This window comes from Acomys minous, assembly GCF_964271855.1.
Source record: "Acomys minous genome assembly, chromosome: 2".
Classification (NCBI taxonomy): domain Eukaryota; kingdom Metazoa; phylum Chordata; class Mammalia; order Rodentia; family Muridae; genus Acomys; species Acomys minous.
This window is the reverse complement of record NC_140484.1, coordinates 52,898,257-52,920,504: the sequence shown is the minus strand read 5'-3', so window position 1 is coordinate 52,920,504 and position 22,248 is coordinate 52,898,257. Positions and strand designations below refer to the sequence as shown.

General features: G+C 55.5%; 1 protein-coding gene across 1 annotated transcript; it reads right to left on the bottom strand.

Moving 5' to 3' along the window:
- Window positions 1-811: 811 nt before the first annotated feature.
- GRK2 (G protein-coupled receptor kinase 2) lies at window positions 812-21,117 on the bottom strand. The gene is made up of 21 exons (XM_084750309.1): window positions 20,769-21,117; window positions 9,609-9,685; window positions 7,444-7,517; window positions 7,229-7,330; window positions 7,042-7,116; window positions 6,823-6,884; window positions 6,287-6,338; window positions 5,929-6,020; window positions 5,431-5,530; window positions 5,268-5,346; window positions 5,054-5,184; window positions 4,711-4,805; window positions 4,535-4,642; window positions 4,266-4,332; window positions 3,957-4,057; window positions 3,227-3,293; window positions 3,053-3,148; window positions 2,653-2,815; window positions 2,384-2,520; window positions 2,182-2,295; window positions 812-2,100 (listed from the first exon to the last, which is right to left on the bottom strand). Exons 1-21 carry the CDS (start codon window positions 20,879-20,881, stop codon window positions 1,936-1,938), a joined length of 2,070 nt encoding a protein of 689 aa, XP_084606435.1. The 5' UTR covers window positions 20,882-21,117; the 3' UTR covers window positions 812-1,935.
- Window positions 21,118-22,248: the final 1,131 nt, after the last annotated feature.

The window sequence follows — 22,248 nt, the reverse complement described above, 5'->3', positions numbered from 1 at the left end:
CTTCTTCCTTTCCTGTCCCATTACAAGGACATCTTCCCTGGACAGAAGCAATAGCCCCGCCTCCCTACTCCTATAGACCAGCCATTTGTTTTAAAGCCGGATCTCATGACCGACCTCAGTCTGCCCTCAAGAACTAGCCAGACATGGTAGCAAACACTTGTAATCCCAGCATTTGGGACGTGGAGGCAGGAGGACGGGGAGTTCAAGGCTACCCTTGGCTACATAGTGAGTTTGAGGCTAGCCTCTCCTAACTGCCCAGAGCCAAGCAAGTTCAACCTCTCCGTCTGTTCATATCTCTAGGCTGCAGTCACTGAGTACTCTGGGACTGTGCTAAGTTAAGGCTGGCCTTGTGTTTTGCTATCTGAGATACTCAGACACTCTCTGGCCTGAAGCACAGAGCAGGGTGGGCGATGGTAGTCACATGCTCTATCACCAGCTCTGGAGACCCTGAAGCCAGGACACAGGAGAAAGAGGTTCATTCTCAGATGATGTTGGGGCACCCCTCAAGGCCCCAAAAGAGGTTGCACAGTGAGGCCACAAGAGAGGCCAATGCCAGACACAGTCAAAGGTAGTGTGGATGAGAAAACAGACGTGTGTTGACAGCGAGCGGGTACTGATACATGCTTGGTGTGCAGGGGAATTTGATGAGTGGACCACAGGCCACTCCTGCTTATCTGCGGGCAGGGAGGGCAGAAGAATCCACTCCTCCAGGGAGGGCAGGATGGGTTTCGAAAGTCGTCCCTTCTCAGGCCCCAGACAGAAGTGACTGAAAAGTGGTCACCAGGCACAAAGAATCTGAGACAGCGAGGAGTCAGGCACCATTTTTTATAAAAACGCATAGTCTCATTTTCCACTCTTTAAAATCACATTCAAAAATCGGCAAGGAAACGCCCGGGGATGAGCAGACAAGAGGGAGGGTGCGCCAACCCAGCCCCGGCAGGAGAGGGCGCGACACCACACACGGCTGCGTGACTGGCACAAGGGGGCATGCGGTGGGCAAGGTGGCACCTGTGGGTGGTGGCACTGACATAACGTGGGCTAATGGGCTGGTCAGTGTGGGTGGGGGCACACTGACTAGCCAGGACAGGGAGGGCTGGCCCCAGCTGGGCTCTTATGCTATGCCACCCACCTGCCCAGGCTGTCCCACTGTGGTCCTGGGCAGGTGAGCCTCACCCAGCACAGGGTTGGGGACCTAGGTTCAGGCTAGGCCAGTGTGGGCCCCTCCACAATTGCCTTCTCTGTGCTCCTGAGTCCAGGCACGCAATGGGAAGAGGGGACTTGCATGGAGGCCAGCCGCAGCCAATGGCAGCCTCCTAACCCAGCCCTACTGTCCAAGGAAGGGGAGATGGGGCAGTGCTAACACACAGGCTTTTCCTGAACAAGGACCCAGGAGCCCATCACTGTGGGAGACCTCCAGGTCTGGGGAGACAAGTGCCTTCTCTCACCCGTGGCAGGAGGGCAGGACAGCAGGGGTCTGTCCCCCTGTGGCATGAGGGCTGTGGTAGGAGAGTTCAAGTAGTACCCCCGTGTGGCACCTTCCTAGGGTAGGGGTGCTGGGCCACCCAGCTGGGCCACAGGCTGAGCACAGCTCACAGAGCCTCAAGTGACACACCCTCCGAGTGTGGCTTTACCCCACGGAGGGGCAAGAGGGCTGCTGAGGGCTGCTCCTCTTCTCTGCAGGAAGACACCTGGGGCAAAGACCCTGGGGAGAGGGGCAGAGTAGGGCTGCTGGACAGTGGCTGGGTTGGTGGCAGCAGGAGCCGAGGCAAGCAGGGCCCCTCCCTGGGGGCTGGGCCAGGCTGGGGCCACAGGAAATCACAATAATTACAAAATAAAACCTTTTCCGCTTTGCGGGAAAACAAATAATAAAAATTCGACAAAATAAATTAGAGGTTTATAAAAGGCGGGTGGGCAGGCGGGCAGCAGATGGGTGGGTCAGAGGCCGTTGGCACTGCCACGCTGGATCAGTGGCACCTTGCTCAGCTCCACCACAGGTGAACGTGGCTTGTTCTTCATCTTGGGCACTCGCTGCACTAGCTGCTGGGCCTCACGGTAGGCGTCACGCAGTTCTTTCTTCCACTGTACCAGCTCAGGGTCACTCTGTACACATGCAGACTATCAGCCTCTGCTGGCCAGGCACCCGGCCACCCACCTGCACCCTCACCCCAGGCGCCCACTTACATCGCACTGCAGGACAAACTGCTTGCCACCTCGGATCTTAAGCAGGAGACACTTTCGTTCCTTGATCTGTGTCTCTTCCACCGACTGGATCTCTTCCATGGTCAGGAGGCTCTGCTGCAGGGTGGGAGGGGCAGCAGGCTGTGAGGAAGGGCCTGGGATCCACCCTGTGCCCACACCATGGCCTTCCGGTATCCCTTCTTACCGGAGCCTCGCCTTCACCCCGCCACTCCAGCCGGTTGGGGAACAGGTAGAAATACCGCCGCTGCCACTGCGTCAGGAAGGGGTTGCCCATCTTGGACATGTAGCCATGCATGATGCAGTCCTTACCCAGGGCATAGTCTGCACAAGAGATGGGATGCAGGCTCAGCACCCCACCCTCACCCCAGGCACTTTCAGTTTCTTAGGAGAGCCTGCTTCTCATTTCTGCAGTGTGCATCGGGCCTGGCGTCCCCCACGGCCGGGAGTCCTCACCCTCCTCGTGGCCCAGCTGCTTGTTTTTGGCCTTCTTTCGTGCCTCCAGCCGGTCGGTCTCAGCATTGATGGTATCAAAGACAGTCTCTGCCACCTCCTGCTGCCACCGCTCCGAGATGGTGAGAGGAAAGTTGCGGTAGAGTTCCTGGTCACTGTCCAGTAACTTCATCAGGTGGACATGGCAGGGACACATGGATAGACAAAGGGTGCCAGGACATCATCAGCCATAACCCTGTGTAGGGCCCTAAGCTGGGGATGGTCTCACGTGCCCACCATCCCCAGGGAGACTGGATGGCCCACAGCCCACCGGGTAGCCACAGTCTTACAGGGGCAGAGGAGGGGCAAGGGCTGCCCAGACCAGGCCAAGCTCAGGGTTCAGGGGATGGGCAAGGTGCAGTACCTTGATTCCTTTTGTGTCCTCCTCGTCGAAGGAGCCGATGTCAAAAGCGTCGGCTGCATTCACCTCCCCACGTGGGGGGATCAGCGGAGGCGGGTACTGCACAGAGCAAGGGTTGGGCATAAGCAGGGGTGAGGGGCCAGGGAGTTCCCCTCCTAGCCCTCGATAGGGTGTTACCTTCTGTAGGAAGACCATCTGCCAGTCCAGGGAACGGAAGAAGGGGCTTTCTTTTACCTCCTGAGCCCTGTGGAGACACATCCCCATCACTTGGGCTCTGCACCACCCAAGCTGGACTAGGTCATTAGCTTAGGTCTGACTCCTGACTCAGCCACCTTTTGTCTCTGTGACCTTAAGCAAGTTCCATAGCTCTCAGGCTGTTTGCTCATCTCTACATGGGAGGAGCAGCAGTTCCCACATCCTGGGGTTGGTGTGAGTTTTAATACTGCCTTGCCTGGCAATTAACAGATGTCCCAGGAGACCTACAAAGCTGCTATTAAGCTGGGTGTGGTGGTATACACCTCTAACCAGAAGCAGGAGGATGATGAGTTCTCGGGCAGCCTCAGCTACGAAGTAAGGCTAGCCTGGGTTACACGAGACCTTGTTTTAAAAAATGACCACCCCCACCTCATGAAAAAACAAAGCTGTTATAATAGGGTTATCATCCCTTGCTACAAAGGCTCTTCCAGGCCTTTGGAAAGCTGGTCTCCAGTTGGTTCCAACTGTGACACATTCAGCCATTCCTGCCACCTTGAGGACACTGGACAGTGTGGCCCATGACACTCCTTGTAAGCTCCTTACATGGAGGAATTCAAATGAGGGGACCCAGCCAGAGGCCCAAGAAGGCTGCACCAGCAGTCCGTAGCAAACACTGACTATGGCCACAGGTTAGAGAAGCCAGGACACTCACCCGCGGCCCAGACAGCCTAGCCTCCGATTGACATCCCTCTGCAGCAAACCTTCCAGCAGGGACCGGAGTTCAGGGGAGAAGGAGTCAGGCAGCTCGACAGCCTTCAGGACAAGAGAAGGAGCCCATCAACAGGAGCCCAGGAAGAGCCCTTGGGGGAGGGGCAGAGCTCCCTACTGGTCCCCAGCAAGTGTGAGCCCTGACAACAGGAGCAAGGTAAGAGGCTGCGGGGCAAGATGCCCGTCCCTTAGGGACGGGAACCAGAGCTATGGTTCTGACCACTGCTGACCTTCACTGCTGCTCTTAACTCACCATTGTTAATGTCATGCGATCAATCTCATGCTTATCTTTGGTCTTGTGCTGCCGGAAGGGGCTGTGTCTGGACAAGAGGTCAGAGGTCAATGTCAAAGAACAAGAATGGGGAAACTGAGGTAGACTGCATGAATAAGGCTAGTGAGAAGTGAGGGAGGGCTCCACATCTAACACCAGGCCATGGAGGGTTCCCCGCCCTGCTCTCTATCTGGATTGGTGAAGTGTCTCAAGGCCTCACCCTACCTGCCCACCTGGGATAGCCTACTCACCCCCGCAACAACTTGAAGAGCATGCAGCCCAGGGAGAACCAGTCCGCACTGCTGTCATAGGCCACACCCTTCTGTAGGACTTCGGGGGCCATGTACCCGTGCGTGCCCCTGTGGGAGCACAGACCGTAAGTAAAGTGGAGGAGGATCAGGAGGTGGGGGAATGGCTAGGCACTCACACACTGGCATGGGGCTTCTTCTTGGAGAAGTCACAGGCTAGGCCCAGGTCTGAGATCCTCACATGGCCGTGCTCGTCCAGGAGAATGTTGGCTGGCTGTGAAGGAAGCCCAGGGATGCTAAGCCAGAGGCCGCCAGCCTGGGCCTTCACTAGAGGGGACTATAGGTTTATGTGACAAGGCCCCACCCCTATGACAAATGAACTCAGAAAGTGGCTCAGGCGGGGGTGGGGTGGGGTAGGGGGGTGTGGGGATGGGGGTGGGGGTGGGGGGGTGGGTAAGGCAAGGAGACGAGCTAGCCTTGTTGCAGGCCTAGAGGGAGGGATGGGTGGCAGCAGGCCCTCACCTTTAGGTCCCTGTAGACTACAAAACGATTGTGCATGTGTTCAAGGCCCAGGATAATCTCAGCTGCGTAGAAGCGCATGTCGGCCTCAGAGAAGACTCCATGCTGAGACAGGTGGTAATGCAGGTCCCCACCTAAGGGGCAGCCCCCCGGGGAGACTCAGCTTCCTGCTTGGGTCCAGCCCTAGGCCCACCCATTGGGCTGGTCCTGAGCTCACCGTTCATGAGATCCAGGATGAAACTGAGTTTGTCTGGTGTATGGAATGCATAGGACATGCACACGATGAAGGGGCAGTCCTAGGAGGGAAGGAGAGGTGAGCAAAGGCTGGCTGACGCTGGGGTCAGAGGTCACTGTGGGGGACACTCAGCCGCCCAGCTCACCCCGGTGCTGACGAGGGAAAGCATGATCCGCTCGTTCAGAGCCAGGGTCTCTCCCTGCTTCATCTTGATGCGCTTCTTGTCCAGACACTTCATGGCGTACCTGTGGTGGAGCAGGAGGTCAGCTGTGTCGGCACACCCTGTAGGGCAGAGCCCCAGGCCGCCTCAACAGGCGGCTGCTGCTGCAGACCAGGCGCAGGACAAAACACGTGATACATGATACAGCCAGGGCTTCAGAGAGGGCAGAAGGTGCTGGCAAGTTAAGAGTCTCTGAGGAGCCTGAAGGAGACAGAAGAGCCAAAGCAAGGCAGGAAGGAGGGGACAGTGGCAGGAGGGGATAAGGCACAGTCGTAGCAGACTGAACATTCAGGGATGGCAAGCTTGGGACTCTGATCCCTAGAACAGGTCTTCCCTAGAAGGTCCTAGTCCCTCATGCCACCTCTAGAAGCCTGACCCCTCCCTTTGGCACCCCACCCAGCACCAGCTGATCAGGGTGCTCACATCTTGCCTGTGTCTGCTTTCCGGCACCCATAGACCTCACCGAAGCCCCCACGCCCGATGATTCGATGCACACTGAAGTCATTCATGGTCAGCTGCAGAGTGGCAACAGCTGGGGTCACTGCAGGCCCTCTGGGCCCCACAGCAGAGGCATTTGGCAGCAGGGAGGGGCCCTGGTACCGGAGTTCCCTGGTCCTGTGATCTGGCCACACACTTACCTTTCTCTAGCCTCCGCCACAGGGATCCTAGCACTGGCCTTCCTCCCCTCCCCGGCCACACTGTGGGGTGGATGGCAGCCCTGGCTACTGCACTTCCCCGTGGTCCCCAGGCTGGCCAGCCCGCCTCCCCCGAGCCCACTCACATGGATGTTGAGTTCTACATTCTTCCACTGGCAGAACCGTGTGAACTTGTCACTGGGAAAGGAGACACACACTCAGGCAAGCATCAAGGCGCTACAGGTCATCAGAGCCTGTCCCTCCCACTGCCCTCCAGGGTCCTGACAAATAGACACCCAGCCAGCTCAGCTCCCTGCTGGGCTTAGAGAGATGGTCTCTAGTCAGACCCACCAGGGCACACAGCTGCTGCTCACATCCCCCAGCCAAGAGCTCATTCCCAAAGAAGTCACCTTCTCAGCCCCCAACTGCCTACGGCTGGGTGGCTGTGACTGAAAATGCTGCTCCTAGCACTCCACCCAGAGCCTCAAACCACAGAGGACAGTGCATACTTCAGGCCTAGCCCTTCCACAGCACAGGGAGACACAGGGTAAGAGAAGAGGACAGAGGATCTATGTGACCTCCCAGGAGTCCTTGTGATGGGGCATGGACAGGCCCCGCAGCTGCCACTCAGGACCAGGGCAGGCTGCCTCTGTCCTAAGAACCGCTTCCCTCTCCTACTCACCTCTCAATGAACTTCTGGAACACATCCCCTCGGAGGTTCTGACAAATCTCCTCGATGTATGGCTGTGGGGACGGAGCTGGGAGTTGGTGACCAAGTCCATAAGGCCCTGCTGACCCAGGCCCTGCATCTAGCCCCAGGCTCCAGGACCCCCGCTGTCTAAGGCAGGAGGGGCCTGATCAGGGCAGAACGGGGCCAAGAGGAAAGGAGCCCAGCACGCACCTGGAAGAGATCTGGAGGCACCTGCTTCTTCACCAGGTGGCCCTGGACATGCTCGGTAGCATTCTTTGAGAAGGGCTAGCGAGGACAGAGGAGGCTATGAGTCCTATACAAAGCCTCCCTCCTTTCCAACCCCAAATGGGGGCCAGCATATGAGCTGAACCCAAAGACAGCTGAGTAGGGCACTCACGTGTGAGCAGGCCAGCAGCTCCTTCATGATGTAGGAGTCAAAGATCTCCCGGCTGCGGACCACACGCTCCTCCTCTGTCTCCAACTTCTCATATTTCCTGATCTGATGGAAGGCACACCATAGATAGTCTGTGGCCGGGGCATGAGGCTAGATGCCGGGTGCCTCACACTCAGCAAGGCACGCAAGTACCTCTTAGCAGACTTCACCCATCTTACCTCTTCATAGAACTCCACCAAGGGCTTAGCCTCTTCCAGATGGTTCAGGCAGAAGTCTCGGAAAAGCAGGTACCCTGAAAGCAACCAGGTCTGGTCATGCTGAGCCACAGACACCCTCCTCTAAACGGCCGTCCATCACTATGGGTGAAGTGAGCTTGGGGATTCCTAGACAAACCCAGTCAAGGCAACAGCAGAGATAGTGTATACCTCAGGAAGGGTCGAGGCAGTGTGGCCACTAGGGTTGCCACCAGCCTAAAGAGACCAGATTCCAAGTTAGGGACCCTGGACTTCTGCTTTCTCCCCGGAATCTGCCTTTGCAGGTAATGGCTGGAAAATACTGGTACTGAGGCAAGGTAGGGAGGGGAGGGGTTAGCTCTGGCATTAGTAGCTCCAGGCAATGCCATGCCCTGACCTCATCTGTGCTGGTAACACTACCTACTGTGGGCTATGAACATACAGTAAGATTCTTGGTGGGGACATCATGATGGACTGGCCGCTCAAGCCAGGACAGGCTGTAGCAGGAGGATGGTGGCAACCAAGAGTGGGTCCCTGCTGCCTGCTCCCCAATCTAGATGACTTTCACAGTATTCCTGACCAGAAAAGCAAGTCCAGCTAGGGAAACTGAGGCTCAGGGAGACCTGTCATAAGAATGTAGAGCTCTTTGGTCCATTGGAGGACCTCTTGGAAAGCCAGGCCAAGGATGCAGGTCTCAGAGCAGCTTCTGGATGATCAGGCAAAGTTGGTGTGGCTTTCCCCTCAGGCCTCCAGTCCAACATGAATGCTTGAGGGGCTTTTTGTTATTATTGCTTTTCTTGTTTTGTTTTTTTTGGTTTTCAAGACAGGGTCTTTCTGTGTAGCCTTGGCTGTCCTGGACTTGCTTTGTAGACCAGGCTGGCCTTGAACTTACAGAGATCTACCTGCCTCCCGACTGCTGGGATTAAAGGCGTGCACCACCACACCCGGCTGTTGTTTGTTTTGTAGACAGGGTTTTTCTGTGTATCCCTGGCTGTCCTGGAACTCACTCTGTAGACTATACTGGCCTTAAACTCAGAGATCCACCTGGCCTGCCTCTTGAGTGCTGGATTAAAGGCCTGTGACATCACTGCCCCCGCTGGGGTGCCTGAAGTATGCTGGGTAGCTTTCTATGCCTCTCTGAGGGGCACTGGTGGCCTAGTGTTGCTAATGGCCTCTAATCACAGGTCTTTGTGCTAGGGCTTAAAGCCATTGTTTCTTCTAAGCGCAGCCTGGCCTAGCCTTCCAGTGGCTTGTGGTGAGCGGTTCGGGATTGCAAAGTGCTCTTACTGACAACACTGATTCAGGTCCACCCTGTCTGCCTTGGGCAACTGGGCTCAAGGTTCCATTTCTCAGATTTGAAAAGCAGGAGGCTCAGTGAGAGGAGAGGCAATTTGCCCAAAGCTAGACAATACAGACCTGTCCCCGCAGGCTGTGCTCTTCCTGGCCTACTGCTGAACTAAGGCTGACCTCCAATGCCAGATCCTTCCAGGCCACATTTGGTTCCATACTGAGATCCCATTTTCAGGAAGCCCAAATCTGAGCCCTGTGTGACTGCAGTGGCTTCCTGGGACACCACCCCAAGCTTTCCCTTTAAACTGGGCAATGGGGTGGGTTGTATGATACGTCTAAGACAAGGGTGTACACCCCCACACAGACCAGAGGAGGAAGAATGGAGGGGCCAGCTCCAAGACAGGTTGCTCACTTAGGGCCTAAGGGGGTTGGGTGGAGGCGGGGCCAACCACAGCTCAACAGGCACCACAGGAAGGGCCCCGCCTCTTCCTGTCAGTTCCACCAACGGCCCAGAGCAGCTGTGGCTGCGCCAAGGGGAAGCTGCAACTCTCAAAAACAAAAACCCCAAAGGAGGAACTTCCCTGGCGCCTGGGGAAGACTGATGGGCCCCCACCCCCACTACAGGGCTCCCTGGGCAGAAGCCAGGGGCTGGGAGGCACGAAGGGTTATCATTCTTGTTTTTTTTTTTTTTTTTTTTTTTTTTTTTGGGTTATCATTCTTAAGTGGAGGGGGAGCCTAAGTAGATGGGAGAACTTCAGGGACAGGGGCACATGGCACAACCAGCGGTGGGGTGACAGGAAGCTGACCCTGGAGTCCTCTCGGAGGAGAGACCTCAGGCTGGGAGAGGTGGCTGCGCTTACCCAACTTCTGTGAGAAGATCTTTTCAAAGGTCACTTCTCCTCGATCCTCCAGGTACTTCTGCATGACGCTGCGGATGCTGCAGGCAAAGGACACTGTGGGCTACAGGCCCTGCCCAGAAGCCGGACCACGGCACTTATTTTAAAAAGTAAATGTATTACTAATTGGGGGTGGGAGAGTGTGCATGCGGGCCAGGACATGAGGTGGTCAGAGAAGAGTGCCTGGGAGCTGGTTCTCTCCTGCAATGTGCGTCCCAAGGATCATACTTGGGTGGTCAGGCTTGGCAGCAACACCTTTACCCACTGAGCCATCTCCCCGTGAGGTTTTTTGTTTTTAAAAGACACACACCCCGCCCCTGTGATGGTGGCGCACATCTTTAATCCCAGCAGAGGCAGGTGGATCTCTGTGAGTTCGAGGCCCCAACTGGCCTTGGACCCCAAGCTCCAGCCCTGCAGTGCTGAGATGGAGGTAAATGCCACCATGTCTGGGTGGAAGGGCACCATCCTTCAGCGCGGTATCGGCACGCCCTCCAGGGAGCCTGCGCACTCATCCTGTCCACAGGTCACTTCAGAATCCACGGTCATGATGGCCAGCAGATCCTCATCTGTGCCACACACCGCCACATGCCAGCTCTGCTAACTTAGCCAAATGGCCAAGCCAGGGACCTGTCTATTAGTTGGATAATGGACAAATCAACAAAATGTGGCCCAGTTATGTTTGCCCATAAGGAATGGAACACTGACACTTGACAAGTTCAGGCTAGATGGCAGTCACAGAGGGCTCAGACTTTTATGAGTCCATCCACACGACTCCATGACAGGTTCACCGACAGATAACCAAGTCTGTGAGTGCTGGGGACTTGGAGGAAACTGCTCAAGGGGCCATGGATTTATTGTTGGTGATGGTGGTTGGCTAGTTGGTGTGTTGTCAGAGGACAACTTTTGGGAGTCAGTTCTCTCCTTCAAAGTGGGGATCCCTGGGGTTAAACTCAGGCTGTAAAACTTGGCAAGTGTTTGCTTGTTTGCTTTTGTTTTTTCTAGCTGAGCCATCTCACCAGCACAGGGGTTTGGCTTCCTTTGGAAAAGACAGGGTGCTCTGGCACGAGTGCAGCATAATACAGTGAACACACACAGAAAACACTACATTCTGGTTTTACTTTGTTTTTGGGGGGCATGCTGGGATTACAAGCATGTGTTACCACACCTAGCTTTGAATTGTATACTTTAAATATGACTTTATATTGTATTCCATCTTCAGCCCAGCACTCAGGAATGTCGGAGGTTCAAGGCCAGCCTGGGTGACATGACACTTTGTCTCAAAAAAGGAAAGTTTGGGGCTGGAGAGATGGCTCAGAGGTTAAGAACACTAGTTGCTCTTCCAAAGGTCCTGAGTTCAATTCCCAGCAACCACATGGTGGCTCACAACCATCTATAATGCGATCTGGTGCCCTCTTCTGGTATACATGCATGCAAAACACTGTATATATATGATAAATAAATAAATCTTAAAAAAGGGGCGGGGGAGTTCAAGCCTGTTTGTGTGTCCTAACACTTGGCCTAGACCACCTGGTAGGGCCATAGGGGGAAAACTGACCACCAAAGTTCCTGAGACAAACTCCACAACTGCCACTAGCTTAACCACTGTAAGACTGCAAAACTTGGGGAAATCTCACTGAGCTACATTCCACACTTCAGAAGCCTCCTTGCTGTCTCCGCCCTCCTCTTCTGGACTACCCACATCCCTGACCTGCCAACCTGTCCCAACAGCCAGCTCTCTTCACATTTGGCCCCCACCAGCCTGGCCAATCTGGAGAACACACAGCTGCCAACTGAGGGCATATGTGAAGCCAGGGGCTGTGCTAGGCCAAGTCCTGGAGGACATGTGGTGCCCAGCAGGTCTCTGTCCAGGACCCTGAGGCTGGTGAGGATTCACACCACAGTCCAGCTCTCTGCGCTCGGCTCTGCCTCTTCTGGAATGCTGGAAGGTTAAGCCTAGGCTAGCCTGGGTAACCAGGCCAGAGTCAGACACTGGTCATGGCCTAAGACCCATACCCGCTTCTAAGCAGATCCTTTCCCACAGGCCTCTGGTCTATGAGTAATATCAGTGGCTACTTGAAGCCGTGGGGCCTGTGGTCAGATCAGCCCTGGTTGGTGGGGAGCTGCTCTGGTGGCCTCCTGAAGTGCAAACAGGATGTCAGCAGGTGGTGAAGCCCAGGAGGAAGGGGCTGTTAAAACAGGTGAGGAAAAATTAGCCCAGCAACAAGAGGCCCACAGGGAGGGAGCATAGGAGCATGGGACTGGGTGTGGCCTAAGGTATGGCCCTTAGAAGGCTGGACTCAAGACACAGCAGAGACCTCATGGGGTCACTATGTAAAGAAGTCCAGTTTGACACTGATGAGGTGAGGGGGAAGTGGGGTTCGGAGGATGGCACAGGCTGCTGGGAGTGGGTGCAGGAGGGGTGTCTGTCAGCCTACCTTGCACTGTGAGCTTCCAAGTTTTTGGAAAGATGATAGCTCTAGTCAAAAGCAGATCTGGGGAAAGTGTTGCCAGGACACAAGGCTCCAGGCCCAGCCCTCCCAGGATCTAGCTTCCTAGGCCAAGGCCTCTCAAGATACTGAAGCATGCAGAGCTGCCCAATCCTGAGCAGCTGGAGGCTGGGAGGCACCACAGCTAAAAACTGTCCCTGACAGGAAGTGGGGCTTTGATGACCAGGCCAGGCCTTGGTGACCCTGGGCTTCCAGGCTGCCTAAACTCAGCACCCCCTTCTCATACTGTTGCCTCAGAGCTGGCTCTCTTTGGGACAGCAAAACAATGCTCTGGTAGCTGGCAGAGGCATCAAGGTCACATATATACAAGGTCATCTACCCTGGCCCAACTTCTCCTCCTGGGGACCACGCACCATCCCACATACTTCCCAGTCTTCAGAAGACTCAGAGGGACTCAGGTGAGGACAGGCTAAACCTCACAGGCATGCACAGGCAACAGGAACTTGGAGAAAAGCTGTTAGCCTGAGACAGCCGAGTCCAGCTGGGTGGTCTATACCTCAAAACCCAGCACACTCAGGAGGCCGAGGCAGTGGGTTTTCTGTGAGTTTGAGGCCAGCCTGAGCAACAGTGTAAGACCCTGTCACAAACAAACTTAACTGAGGAAATCAACCAGACACAGCCCATGCTCTGCCTGTAGATGGCAGCCTGGCGAGGCGAGGCAGCCCTCCCTCCACACAGAAGACTGATCTCTCAGATCTGGCAGGGTAGTGGCACTCCCAAAAAACCTGGCAGGAGGGCACAGGGGCATGGAGCTCAGGAACCTGCAAAACCAGGTGCCTGGATCTCACCTGGCAGATAGCCCAGGAGGGCGAGAACTTCACCACCCCAAGTCCTGGTCCTGGGTGCTCTGCTTGTCCCCTAGTCTTTACATTCTAGAACATTTTGGTCAACAGACAGGATATGAGGCAGTAAAGGGGGGGGGGGGGAGAGTGTGTGTGTGTGTGTGTTCAGCATGTCAGTCTTCCACACAGTGGAGGGTCAGATGGACATGGCCAGGTAGTCAGGTGATATGTATGGACAGGAAGATGCAGGTAACAGGTAGAGCCCAGCTGTCAGGGAGAGCTCCCCAGGAGCTGGGCGGGGGCACTGAGGACGGGGGCCCTGGCACCATTAGGGTACTCTCCCAACCCCATACTGGCTTTCTGAGAACTGGCAAAACGAGCTATCTTGGCTGAAGGCACATCCACCCAGGGTCAGGGAGCTACCACCACTATTTCTCGCCGTGTGGCCTAGAGCAGCTGAGATGTGGGTGAACAAAGGTGCCCAACAGAGACAGTGTTTGGTAAAAGACCCTGCCTTAGACGGCTAGGGACTGCTGAGGCAGGGCCCAGGGCATGGCCAGAGCGTTCTTCCCAGCACTTCATTTACCTCCTGAAAAGAAAAAAGTCTTTCTAAAATAAAATAATTATTACCCCAAAACCAAACTAAAGTAAGCTCTGAGCAGAATCCTGGAATGGAAGGCCCTCCAGCATGGCCATTTTAGGGTTTCCAGTCTGTCCTCATGGAGTTGGAGGCTATGGAAGCTGACTGGTAAGAAAAGGTATCAATGGAGGAAACTCCTGGCCAGGAAGCAAGTGCAGGCTTGCATGGGAGGCAGCAACAGTCTCCTGGCTGGGTCCTGATGCTGGCAGTGCCCTGAGTGGCATCTCTATCCCCACCCAAGCCAATCACCCACATCCACCCAGGGGCACATGGTTCTCAGAGTTCCTCACCTGGGAAATGAGGCTGGCACACAGTGGGTCCAAGCTGGCCTGTGTTACAGAGTGAGGGGCACTAAGTCCACCATTATGTGGATGGGAGACATTGGAGCCCCCTGTGCCTCAATAGATGGAAGAGCACCCTGGCTAGGGCCCAAACAGCTCTCCCCAGATGTCATCCCCGTGAGGTCAACACAAGCTGTGTTTAGGTTTTTTGGCATATGTATGTATGTGTGGTGTGTATGCATGGCATGTTCACATGAATTTTGGGACATGTACATGCAGATGCAGGTACGTGCTCTCGTATTTATAGAAGCCAGAGGTTGTCGTTAGATGTCTTCCTGAGTAACTTCCCACTTCATTTACTACGGTAGAGGCTTCTGCAGAACTCAGAGCTGGTGACGGGGCTAGTCTGCTCATCAGCTTGCCCCAGGGATCCCCGGTCTCTACTGTTTAGGTCCTGGGATTCCAGGTGAGCTATAAACCAGCCTGGCTCTTATGTAGGTGCCAAGGGTCCAAATTATCTGGTCCTCACGTGTACACAGCAAGCTCTTTCACCCTCTGAGCCATCTCCCCAGCCCCACTTTAGTTTTCTGATATAGGGTCTTGTATGTAGCCCATGCTGGCCTCCAGGGTACTAGAGCATGCACCACCATGCTCACTCAGCTAAGTCACGGACTTCAATGCTGGCTTCCTCTTTTGCAAAAGAGAGTGTCAAGACAGTGGAATTGTCACTTCTGTACTGCATATCCGAAAGCCTGAAAGGTCTAAAAAAAAAAGCGGAGGGGGTGTGTGTTCCTGGGGTGCCAGGTTTTCCGTGCCATTGTTAGCCTGTATTTTTTTCTGTTGGACTCTGAGACATGGCTGCCCTAAGCTTTATTATTTGGCACCCCACAACTCCTAACGGCCTCCACTAGAACCTGACTCTACGCTATGAGAATAGTCCACACTTGCCCTGCACCTGAAGGAAGGCAGTCTCTGAGAGGCAGAGCAGTGGCCGCAGCCAGGCCCATTGGCAGGAAGTGAACAGAACTGCTGCCACTCCTCTGGCCTGAGAGCAGCTTTACACACTCACTCCTAAGCCTCCACCCGAGCGAGCGCCCAGCAGAGAGCCAGATACCTGCTCTGCCAAAGCACTACCCCACCCCCATCCCTGGACCTCCAACAGCCAGGGTGCTCACACAGTTTGAGGAGCAGGCCTGGCCCAATTTCAGGAGTGGGAAGAGAGCACGTCCTCCCTCTCAGCAGTGACTAAGGTGAGAGGACAGCAGGCAGGGAGGGAGCAGTGTCTAAAGAGAACTTCTGGTAAGAGAGGTACCACGTGCTTCAGTGTGAGAGCAAGTCCCACGCTCTGGCGTGGTGGCCTAGTATGTCAGGCATGCCCTCACAGGTGGCTCCCCACGTAGGGTCCAGGTGCTCATCTGTATGGACTGGGAGGGCCTACCAGGAAAGAGTCTGAGGCAAATACGCCCATGTTGATAATAAGGAAACCAAGGGTGAAAGAGTCCATAAGGCCACTGGTCTAGAGGTCCACAGTAAGCCTTCCACAAAGGAAACAGCCAAACTGGCTTTAACTAATGTCTTAGCAGGGGATGGGAGGGCAGAGCCTCAGACCAGCACAGCAGCCAGCCCCTTCCACCTTACCAGGGGCTTTAAAACATGGAGTGTCCCTCCCAGGGGCCTGCTAGGCTGGAGGGATAGTCTTGGCTGCCACGTGTTTCTGGTGTCTGTGTGACGGTGACACTGATGCCGGTGCAGAAGCTATAGGCCTCCAGGCTTGTGTGTCTCAGACAGCCACACTGGGAACTGCCACACTCTGGGAGGGGACAGTTAACAAGCTGTGGCTGTCGTTGAGGTACTCCCTGGTGGCTCTTCCAGGAAACCTGGCACAGAGGTGGCAACAGCAAGAGGAAGTCCCCTGGGGTTTCTTATTAATATTTCTTGATGACTCTCCTTGTGGCTTGACAACGTTCTTAAAGCTTAAGGATGAGGCCACTACCTAAGAGGAAAGACCAATTGTATTTTATTTGGTTTTTTGAGACAGGGTCTCTCTGTGTAGCCTTGACTGTCCTAGACTCACTTTGTAGACCAGGCTGGCCTCGAACTCACAGAGATCCACCTGCCTCTGCCTCCTGAGTGCTGGGATTAAAGGTGTGTTCCACCAAGCCTGGCTGGAAAGACCAATTGTGACCACCATGTCTGAGCAAAGCCCCGGAGCCATGGTCAGTGTCCAGCGAGCCCCAGACTCTCAGGTCCCCCTGCAGGACATCGGGAGGAGACACTTCAGCCATCACACACAAGACGGAAACAAGCACCCTGCACCTCACTGCCTACAAGGACACCAGGAGTTGACATGCCATCAGTGTACACTGAGAAGACAATTCTAGGGGCCCCTACCCCTGCAGTCCCTGGAAGCGGGTTGTCCCCTATTGCAATTCCAGGGCAGCTTCCACCCTCAGAGAAGTGACCCCCATTTTATCACCAAACACCCACGTCTGCATCACCAAAGCCGCCCTTTTTGGTAAGCAGTGATGTGAGATGTTGTTACAGAAGGATGCTGCTGCTGAACGCCTTCCTTCTGGGATCTCATGGGAAGCGGGCTTGAAGTGATCTAAGTCTAACTACCTAGAGGAAGAAATGGCCTTAGGATCCAGTGGGGAGCAGGGAAGGGGCCCAGGGAGAAATAGCAGGTACGATGGAGGCTACGCATTCCTCAAAAACCATCACATGCTCATGCCTCCTGCTGTTTATTCCATAATACCCTGAGAAGAGCAGCCATGTGCAGGCAGCTGGAACTCCCTGGGGGCCCTCGGGCTCTCAGCTCCCTACACAGCAACCTGGGCACAAGGAGAAGCTGCTGCAGTGTGTGCTTGCACTTGACGTCACCCAGGATTTACTACTAGCATGAATCGTGCATTAATAGGACACATCATTCCTAGGCTGACAGAGACCAGATACCTGTGCGTGCACGGATCCCGACCTATGATGCTCACCCTCCCTTCCTTCAAATCCATTTTCTGAGTGCAGTAGAGAAGCAAGCAGAGATGAGCAACTTAATAGCAAATCCATGAGAGCCTTGCTCCGGGAGAGGAGGACAGATGGGAAAAGGCATCCCAGAGAGCCGTTCCCAGGGAGCGGGAGCAGCTTCAAAGGCCCGCAGGGATAGACTGCAGAAAAGATAATCTTGTTTTCAGGGGCAGGAGGGGGTGGGTTGCTGCTACTGGAGTGGAATGTTCTGGTAAGGGGTAAGGGCTGGCAGCGGCAGGCTTTCAGCTGGTGATGGAGAAGCCTTCTCAGCTGTCCTCCCCCCACCAACCGAGGCAGGAAGTCCTGGCTGCAATGAGTTAACAGGAACGAAGAAGCAGAGAAGGAAGAGTAGCAGGGTCTGAGGAGGCCGGGGGAACAAGCAAGGGGCGGGCAGCAGCCAGCAGCAGCAGCGGAGGAAGCTCATGGTGGGGGAAGGACCAGGAAATAGCCCAGAGAACCAGAAGGCTGCAAGAGGCACCCAGCTCCCACATGCTGCTACTGTCACTGGGGAGAGCAGGGACACCTCCTGGGACCGCCCAGGCAGGGCTCCTCACCCAGGAGCCTTGAGATTAATTACACAGGGCCTCAGTGGTCATATTAAGCAAATGATGATAATTATAAGACTGCAGCAGCTGCTGGGGAAAAGGCAACAGTTTGTACAGGGCGAGGCCCAGACCACAGCTCCACAGCCCTGGGAGGTCACTGGTGAAGGACCAGCTGCCTTATTTTACCAAGGCAGATAAACTGAGGCAGGCCCATTCACGGTAAGTTCGCCTGGGTCCTGTGTGAGCCAGTACTGCAGGAGTGAGGAACTAGGACCCCTGTGTTCTATCCACACACCGCCCCTCCTGTGAGAAGGTCGGGAATGAGTCTGTTTCCCTAGATCCTCTAGGTGACAGAAGGGGAGGTCCCTCTGCCAAGTTACAGTGGCACTCTGCCCAACACTTCCCAGTCCCCAGCCCTGGGAAATAAGAGCTGTGATGCCAGCCAAGCTCAGCCAAGCCACAGCCCTGAGCACCAGCCACAGAGAGGCTGCCAGGATGGCCCACCCCAAAGAGGGAACAACTCCCATTGGCACACTGGCACAGGAACAACTCCCATTGCTTCTTTACCTGGGAGGGCAGGACCCTGTATCTGATGAAGGCCCTGGCACGGAGCTGCCCTTCTATGTGTGCACTAGCTTTGCCATGGCAGCCCGTTTCTCTGTCTCAGCAAATGGTACAGGGTTGGGCCCTGTCTACTGTGACAGCCGATGATACTAGAAACTGCCCTGCTACTTTCAGGCCACCACCCCAGACCCATAGCTCCCAAGGCCAGGGCTGTCAGCTATCCCATCCCACAACCAGTTATATGGGAGTGGGTAGAAGATACAAAGCACAGACAGGAAGAGGACAGCGGCTAGGACTCCAAAGAGCTGTGATCCAATCCCAGATCTCCTCTATGACAAGCCTCAAGGCCTCAACTAGCAAATGAGGAAAACACCAGGGCACTTTGCAAATTGGGACATATTGGGCAAACATGAGACATGGTCGTAACCACCTTCAAGGGCAAGAGACATATGCCTCAAGAATGTGCAAGTGACCTGCTTTCCGTCATGAGAGGCTTGCATGCCTGGGGGTCCTTCCCTGGCACGAGCATTACCAGTGGTGAGAGTGAGAGGCTCTGGACCGGTCATAGGTTGACCAGTTGGCCCAACAACATACTACTTAGTGATGGTGAACCTGCACCTGCTCCCTCCCTAAACCTCTCAGTCTGCCTCAGCTCTGCTCACAGATATTACCCCATCCTGGTACTGTTGAGCAACCGGTACACGTAGGCATGGCCTTGCCAACTTCACATGTTGGTTTTGGATCAACTGAGATGACAGATGTCAAAATAAATAATGAATTATTAAAACTCCCATTCTTATTCCTCTCACATCATCACTACCACCAAGTGAGAGGGGAAAGGGAAAGAGTTACAGCTCATTTACCAGGGTTTTCAAACACCTGCAGGGGTGACCCAAGGTGGGGTCCATCAGGAGAGGTGCATTCTGGGGAAAGATTATCCAAACATGGGCATTTCTAGAAAAGGTACCACCTCAAACTTTGCAAACCTCCCACCTGCAAGAGAATCCTATGGCTGTGGCTGCCTAGGGGAGCTAGACAGTGCCCTAGATGCTAAGGGTGACCTCCCCCCACCCCACCCCCTACCCCGCTCCCTTGAAGTTTTGTCATTTCTGAACTCATTTTCATCCTAACTGCTGCTGCCCCTTGACAACCCCAGCTGACAGTCTAGTTCCTGTTTTGAGAAATCTGATTGCAAATGTCTTAGAAAAAAAGGGGGGCCCAACGGCCTCTTCAAAACGCAGACCAATTTTTCCTCTGCTGGGCTTGTTTCTCAGTCAAACCGAAACCCAGTGAGCAGCCACTGGAGGAGGGGCACAGAGAAGCCCAGCAGCATCCATGCAAGCTCCAAGGACCAAGGCCGCCAGAGGCCTAGTGCACACTGCCCGCCGGAAAAGAACTTGCCCTATGTCCTATGAGAGAGAACGGCAGCAAGGGCAGGCCCCATGACCTATGATAGGGTATGGCAGGAGAGTCAGACCCAGTTCTTGGCTGGTAAAGGGGGTGGCATGAGAAGCTGCTGAAATTGGCCTCACCACCCACCATGAGGCACTCATCCTAGTAGGTGGACACATCTGCTCTTCCAGATACAGGACAGAGAGGCCACCCTTCAGGTCAGGTCAGTGAACAAGGCACACAACCAGAAACTGAAAGCCCTGATGTGGAGGCCAGGTGCCACTGTGTACACACACACATTCATACACACACTCTCTCTCTCTCTCTCTCTCTCTCTCTCTCTCTCTCTCTCTCTCACACACACACACACACACACACACACACACACACACACACACACACAATGGGAACAGAACTCCACCTGTCTCACTCACTCTCTGGTCTCCTGTGCAGTTCAAATGGGAAGATATGTCTATTTGCCACAATATACTGGACAAGCCCCAGCTACACCTCACACATCCTGCCCGACTCTGCACCCACATCCTGGACAGTTGAAACTTTGATACCAGGTGTGATGACATCAGTTGTCTTGCAGAGAGGTGGCAGCATGGTCCAGCTGCTGTACAATGGGGTGCACCCCTGGTCAAAAGTACCCACAAGGCACCAAATGTGGGGAAAAGCGTGGAAGGGACTTCCCTCACCAGAACGCTGCCCCCAGGTATGGTACACACACCACTGCACTGTTCCCAGAAAGCACTCTCGAACCCAGTCCTAGGGCAGTGACCCCACCAGATGGAAAGGAAAAAAAAAGTCTCCAGACTGATCTTCCTCACTCCGCAAACCTCACAAGAGTGTTACCCACTCCAAGGGGAGCGGAGAGGGGGGTGGAACACCAACGGGGTGGGGGGTTGCTGGGAGCAGGGGCAACAGACTGGGTGATACAATCGGGTAAACACAGGCAGACTTGGGGAAGGGAACCCCAAGGGGACACTGAGGGTGGAGGGCAGAGGGAAGCACCAGAGTGGGAAGAAGGCTGGGGCCGACAGCGACCAGGCCCGACCGTGAGATACAGGAAGCGGCAGCGCGGCCCGGGGAACGAGGCCGGGAGCTTGGAGTTAGGGCGCTCTGGGCTCGCGGGAACCGAGCCTGCGGCGGCCCGGACGGACAAAGTCTCCGGGTCTTGGGGCGGCCAGGATAGTGGGGTCTCCGGGGAAGAAGGTACCCGGAGTAGGGGGGCTTCCCAGGTCCTGGGGCAGTGTGGATAATGGGGTCCTTGGGGCAGAGGGTCACCGGAGTAGAGGGGCCCCCTGAGGCTGGGGTGGCTGGGAGAGAGGGGTCCCCGGGGCACGATACTCCGGGGCGGCGCGTGGGGCCCGGCACAGGCAGGCTCACCTGGGCTCTGGCAGCAGGATCTTCTTGCTGGCGCGCGCGGCCGGCGTGGCCTTGCTCTTCTCCATGGCCATCAGGTAGCTCACATCGGCCAGCACCGCCTCCAGGTCGGCCATCTTGGCGGCGGCGGCGCTGTTCCTCCCGCCGCCCGAGGCTCCGCTCCGCTCCCGCTTGCTCGGCCCGGCCCGGCCCGCGCGGTTTGTCGGCCTCGGCGCCGCCGCCGCCCCGGCCGGTCCCCGCTCGTCGCCCGCTCACAGGCGGCGCCGCCCCATGGCGCCGGCTCGGGCCCGGCCCGGCTCGCGCTCCGCTCCCGCCGGGACTGCAGTCGGGGCGCCGCCGCCGCCACCACCACCACCCGCCCGCCCGCCCGCGCCCCGGAGCTGCCGCCGCCGCCTCCGGCCCCGCCTGCCGCGCACAGCGCCAGCGAGCCGCCGAGGGGCCGAGCCGGGCGGGCGGCGGGCGGGCAGGCGGCAGCGCCCCCTACAGGCCACACCTCTCGGGTCCCGGACGCGGGTCCCGGTCCTGGGCTGTTAACCTGAGTCTTGCACGGTCACATCTCTGGATGCTGGACTCCACGCTCCTACCAGGGCGTTGACCCGAGACCGTGGATCTTCACAGGAATCCTGACACCGACCAAGACCCCAGATTCAGATTTCTCAATATTCTCTCAGATCACAACATCACGACCACCTCTGGCACCTGACCCAGACCTCACATGAGAATCCTGACTTCAAAGTCCACATATGCAGACTTTCGGCCACCCTCCTGACTATGAATATTTGTTGTTGTTCTGGTTTTAGACAGGATATCACCGTGTAGCCTGGCTAGCCTGTAACTCACAATGAAGATCAGGCAAGCCACTAATTCACAAAGATATGCTTGCTTGCTTGCCTCCACGCCCCAAGAGCTGAGATGGATTAAAGGGCCCACACAACCACACTCTGATGAGGGCTGAACTCTATTTATTTAGTACGTGTGTGCCCACGGAGGTCAGAGGACAGACAATTTGACCATCGGTTCTCTCTTTTTACCACATGGGTCCCGAGGAATGGTACTGGAGGTCCTCAGGACTGGTGGCAAGCATCTTTACCCACTGAGCCCTTCTGTGTGCCTTCCTCCCTAGCCAATTTCTGCCTACTCTTTCTGCCCAGCACATGGGAGGCAAAGTCAGGTGTACTTATGTGAGGTCAAAGCCAGCCGGGGCTACATAGTGAGACCCTGTCTCAAGCAAACAAATGAAAAAAAGTGTAAACCACACACACCTCTCTAGAGCAGCTCTCTGCTTTCCCAACTGCCAGGACAAGTCCTGGACACTTAGAACCCAGCTCTCCTGTCAGTTCATGGCCAGCAAACGAAGTGCCCCCACTCCTTCCTCCTCCTCTTCCTCTTCTTCATTCTTTGTCTTTTTTTTTTATTTTTCATTTTTTCGAGACAAGCTTTCTCTGTGGGTAGCTCTGTCTATCTTGGAACTTGCCTTGTAGAC

Excerpts from the sequence above, each read along its gene's own strand:
- GRK2 (XM_084750309.1), bottom strand. The coding sequence starts at position 20,881 with ATGGCCGACCTGGAGGCGGTGCTGGCCGATGTGAGCTACCTGATGGCC. Across the intron at positions 7,117-7,228 it reads AGCTGCTGGCCTGCTCACAC|CCCTTCTCAAAGAATGCTAC; the intron begins GTGAGTGCCCTA and ends TGTCCTCGCTAG. Across the intron at positions 6,339-6,822 it reads TTCCAGAAGTTCATTGAGAG|TGACAAGTTCACACGGTTCT; the intron begins GTGAGTAGGAGA and ends CTCCTTTCCCAG.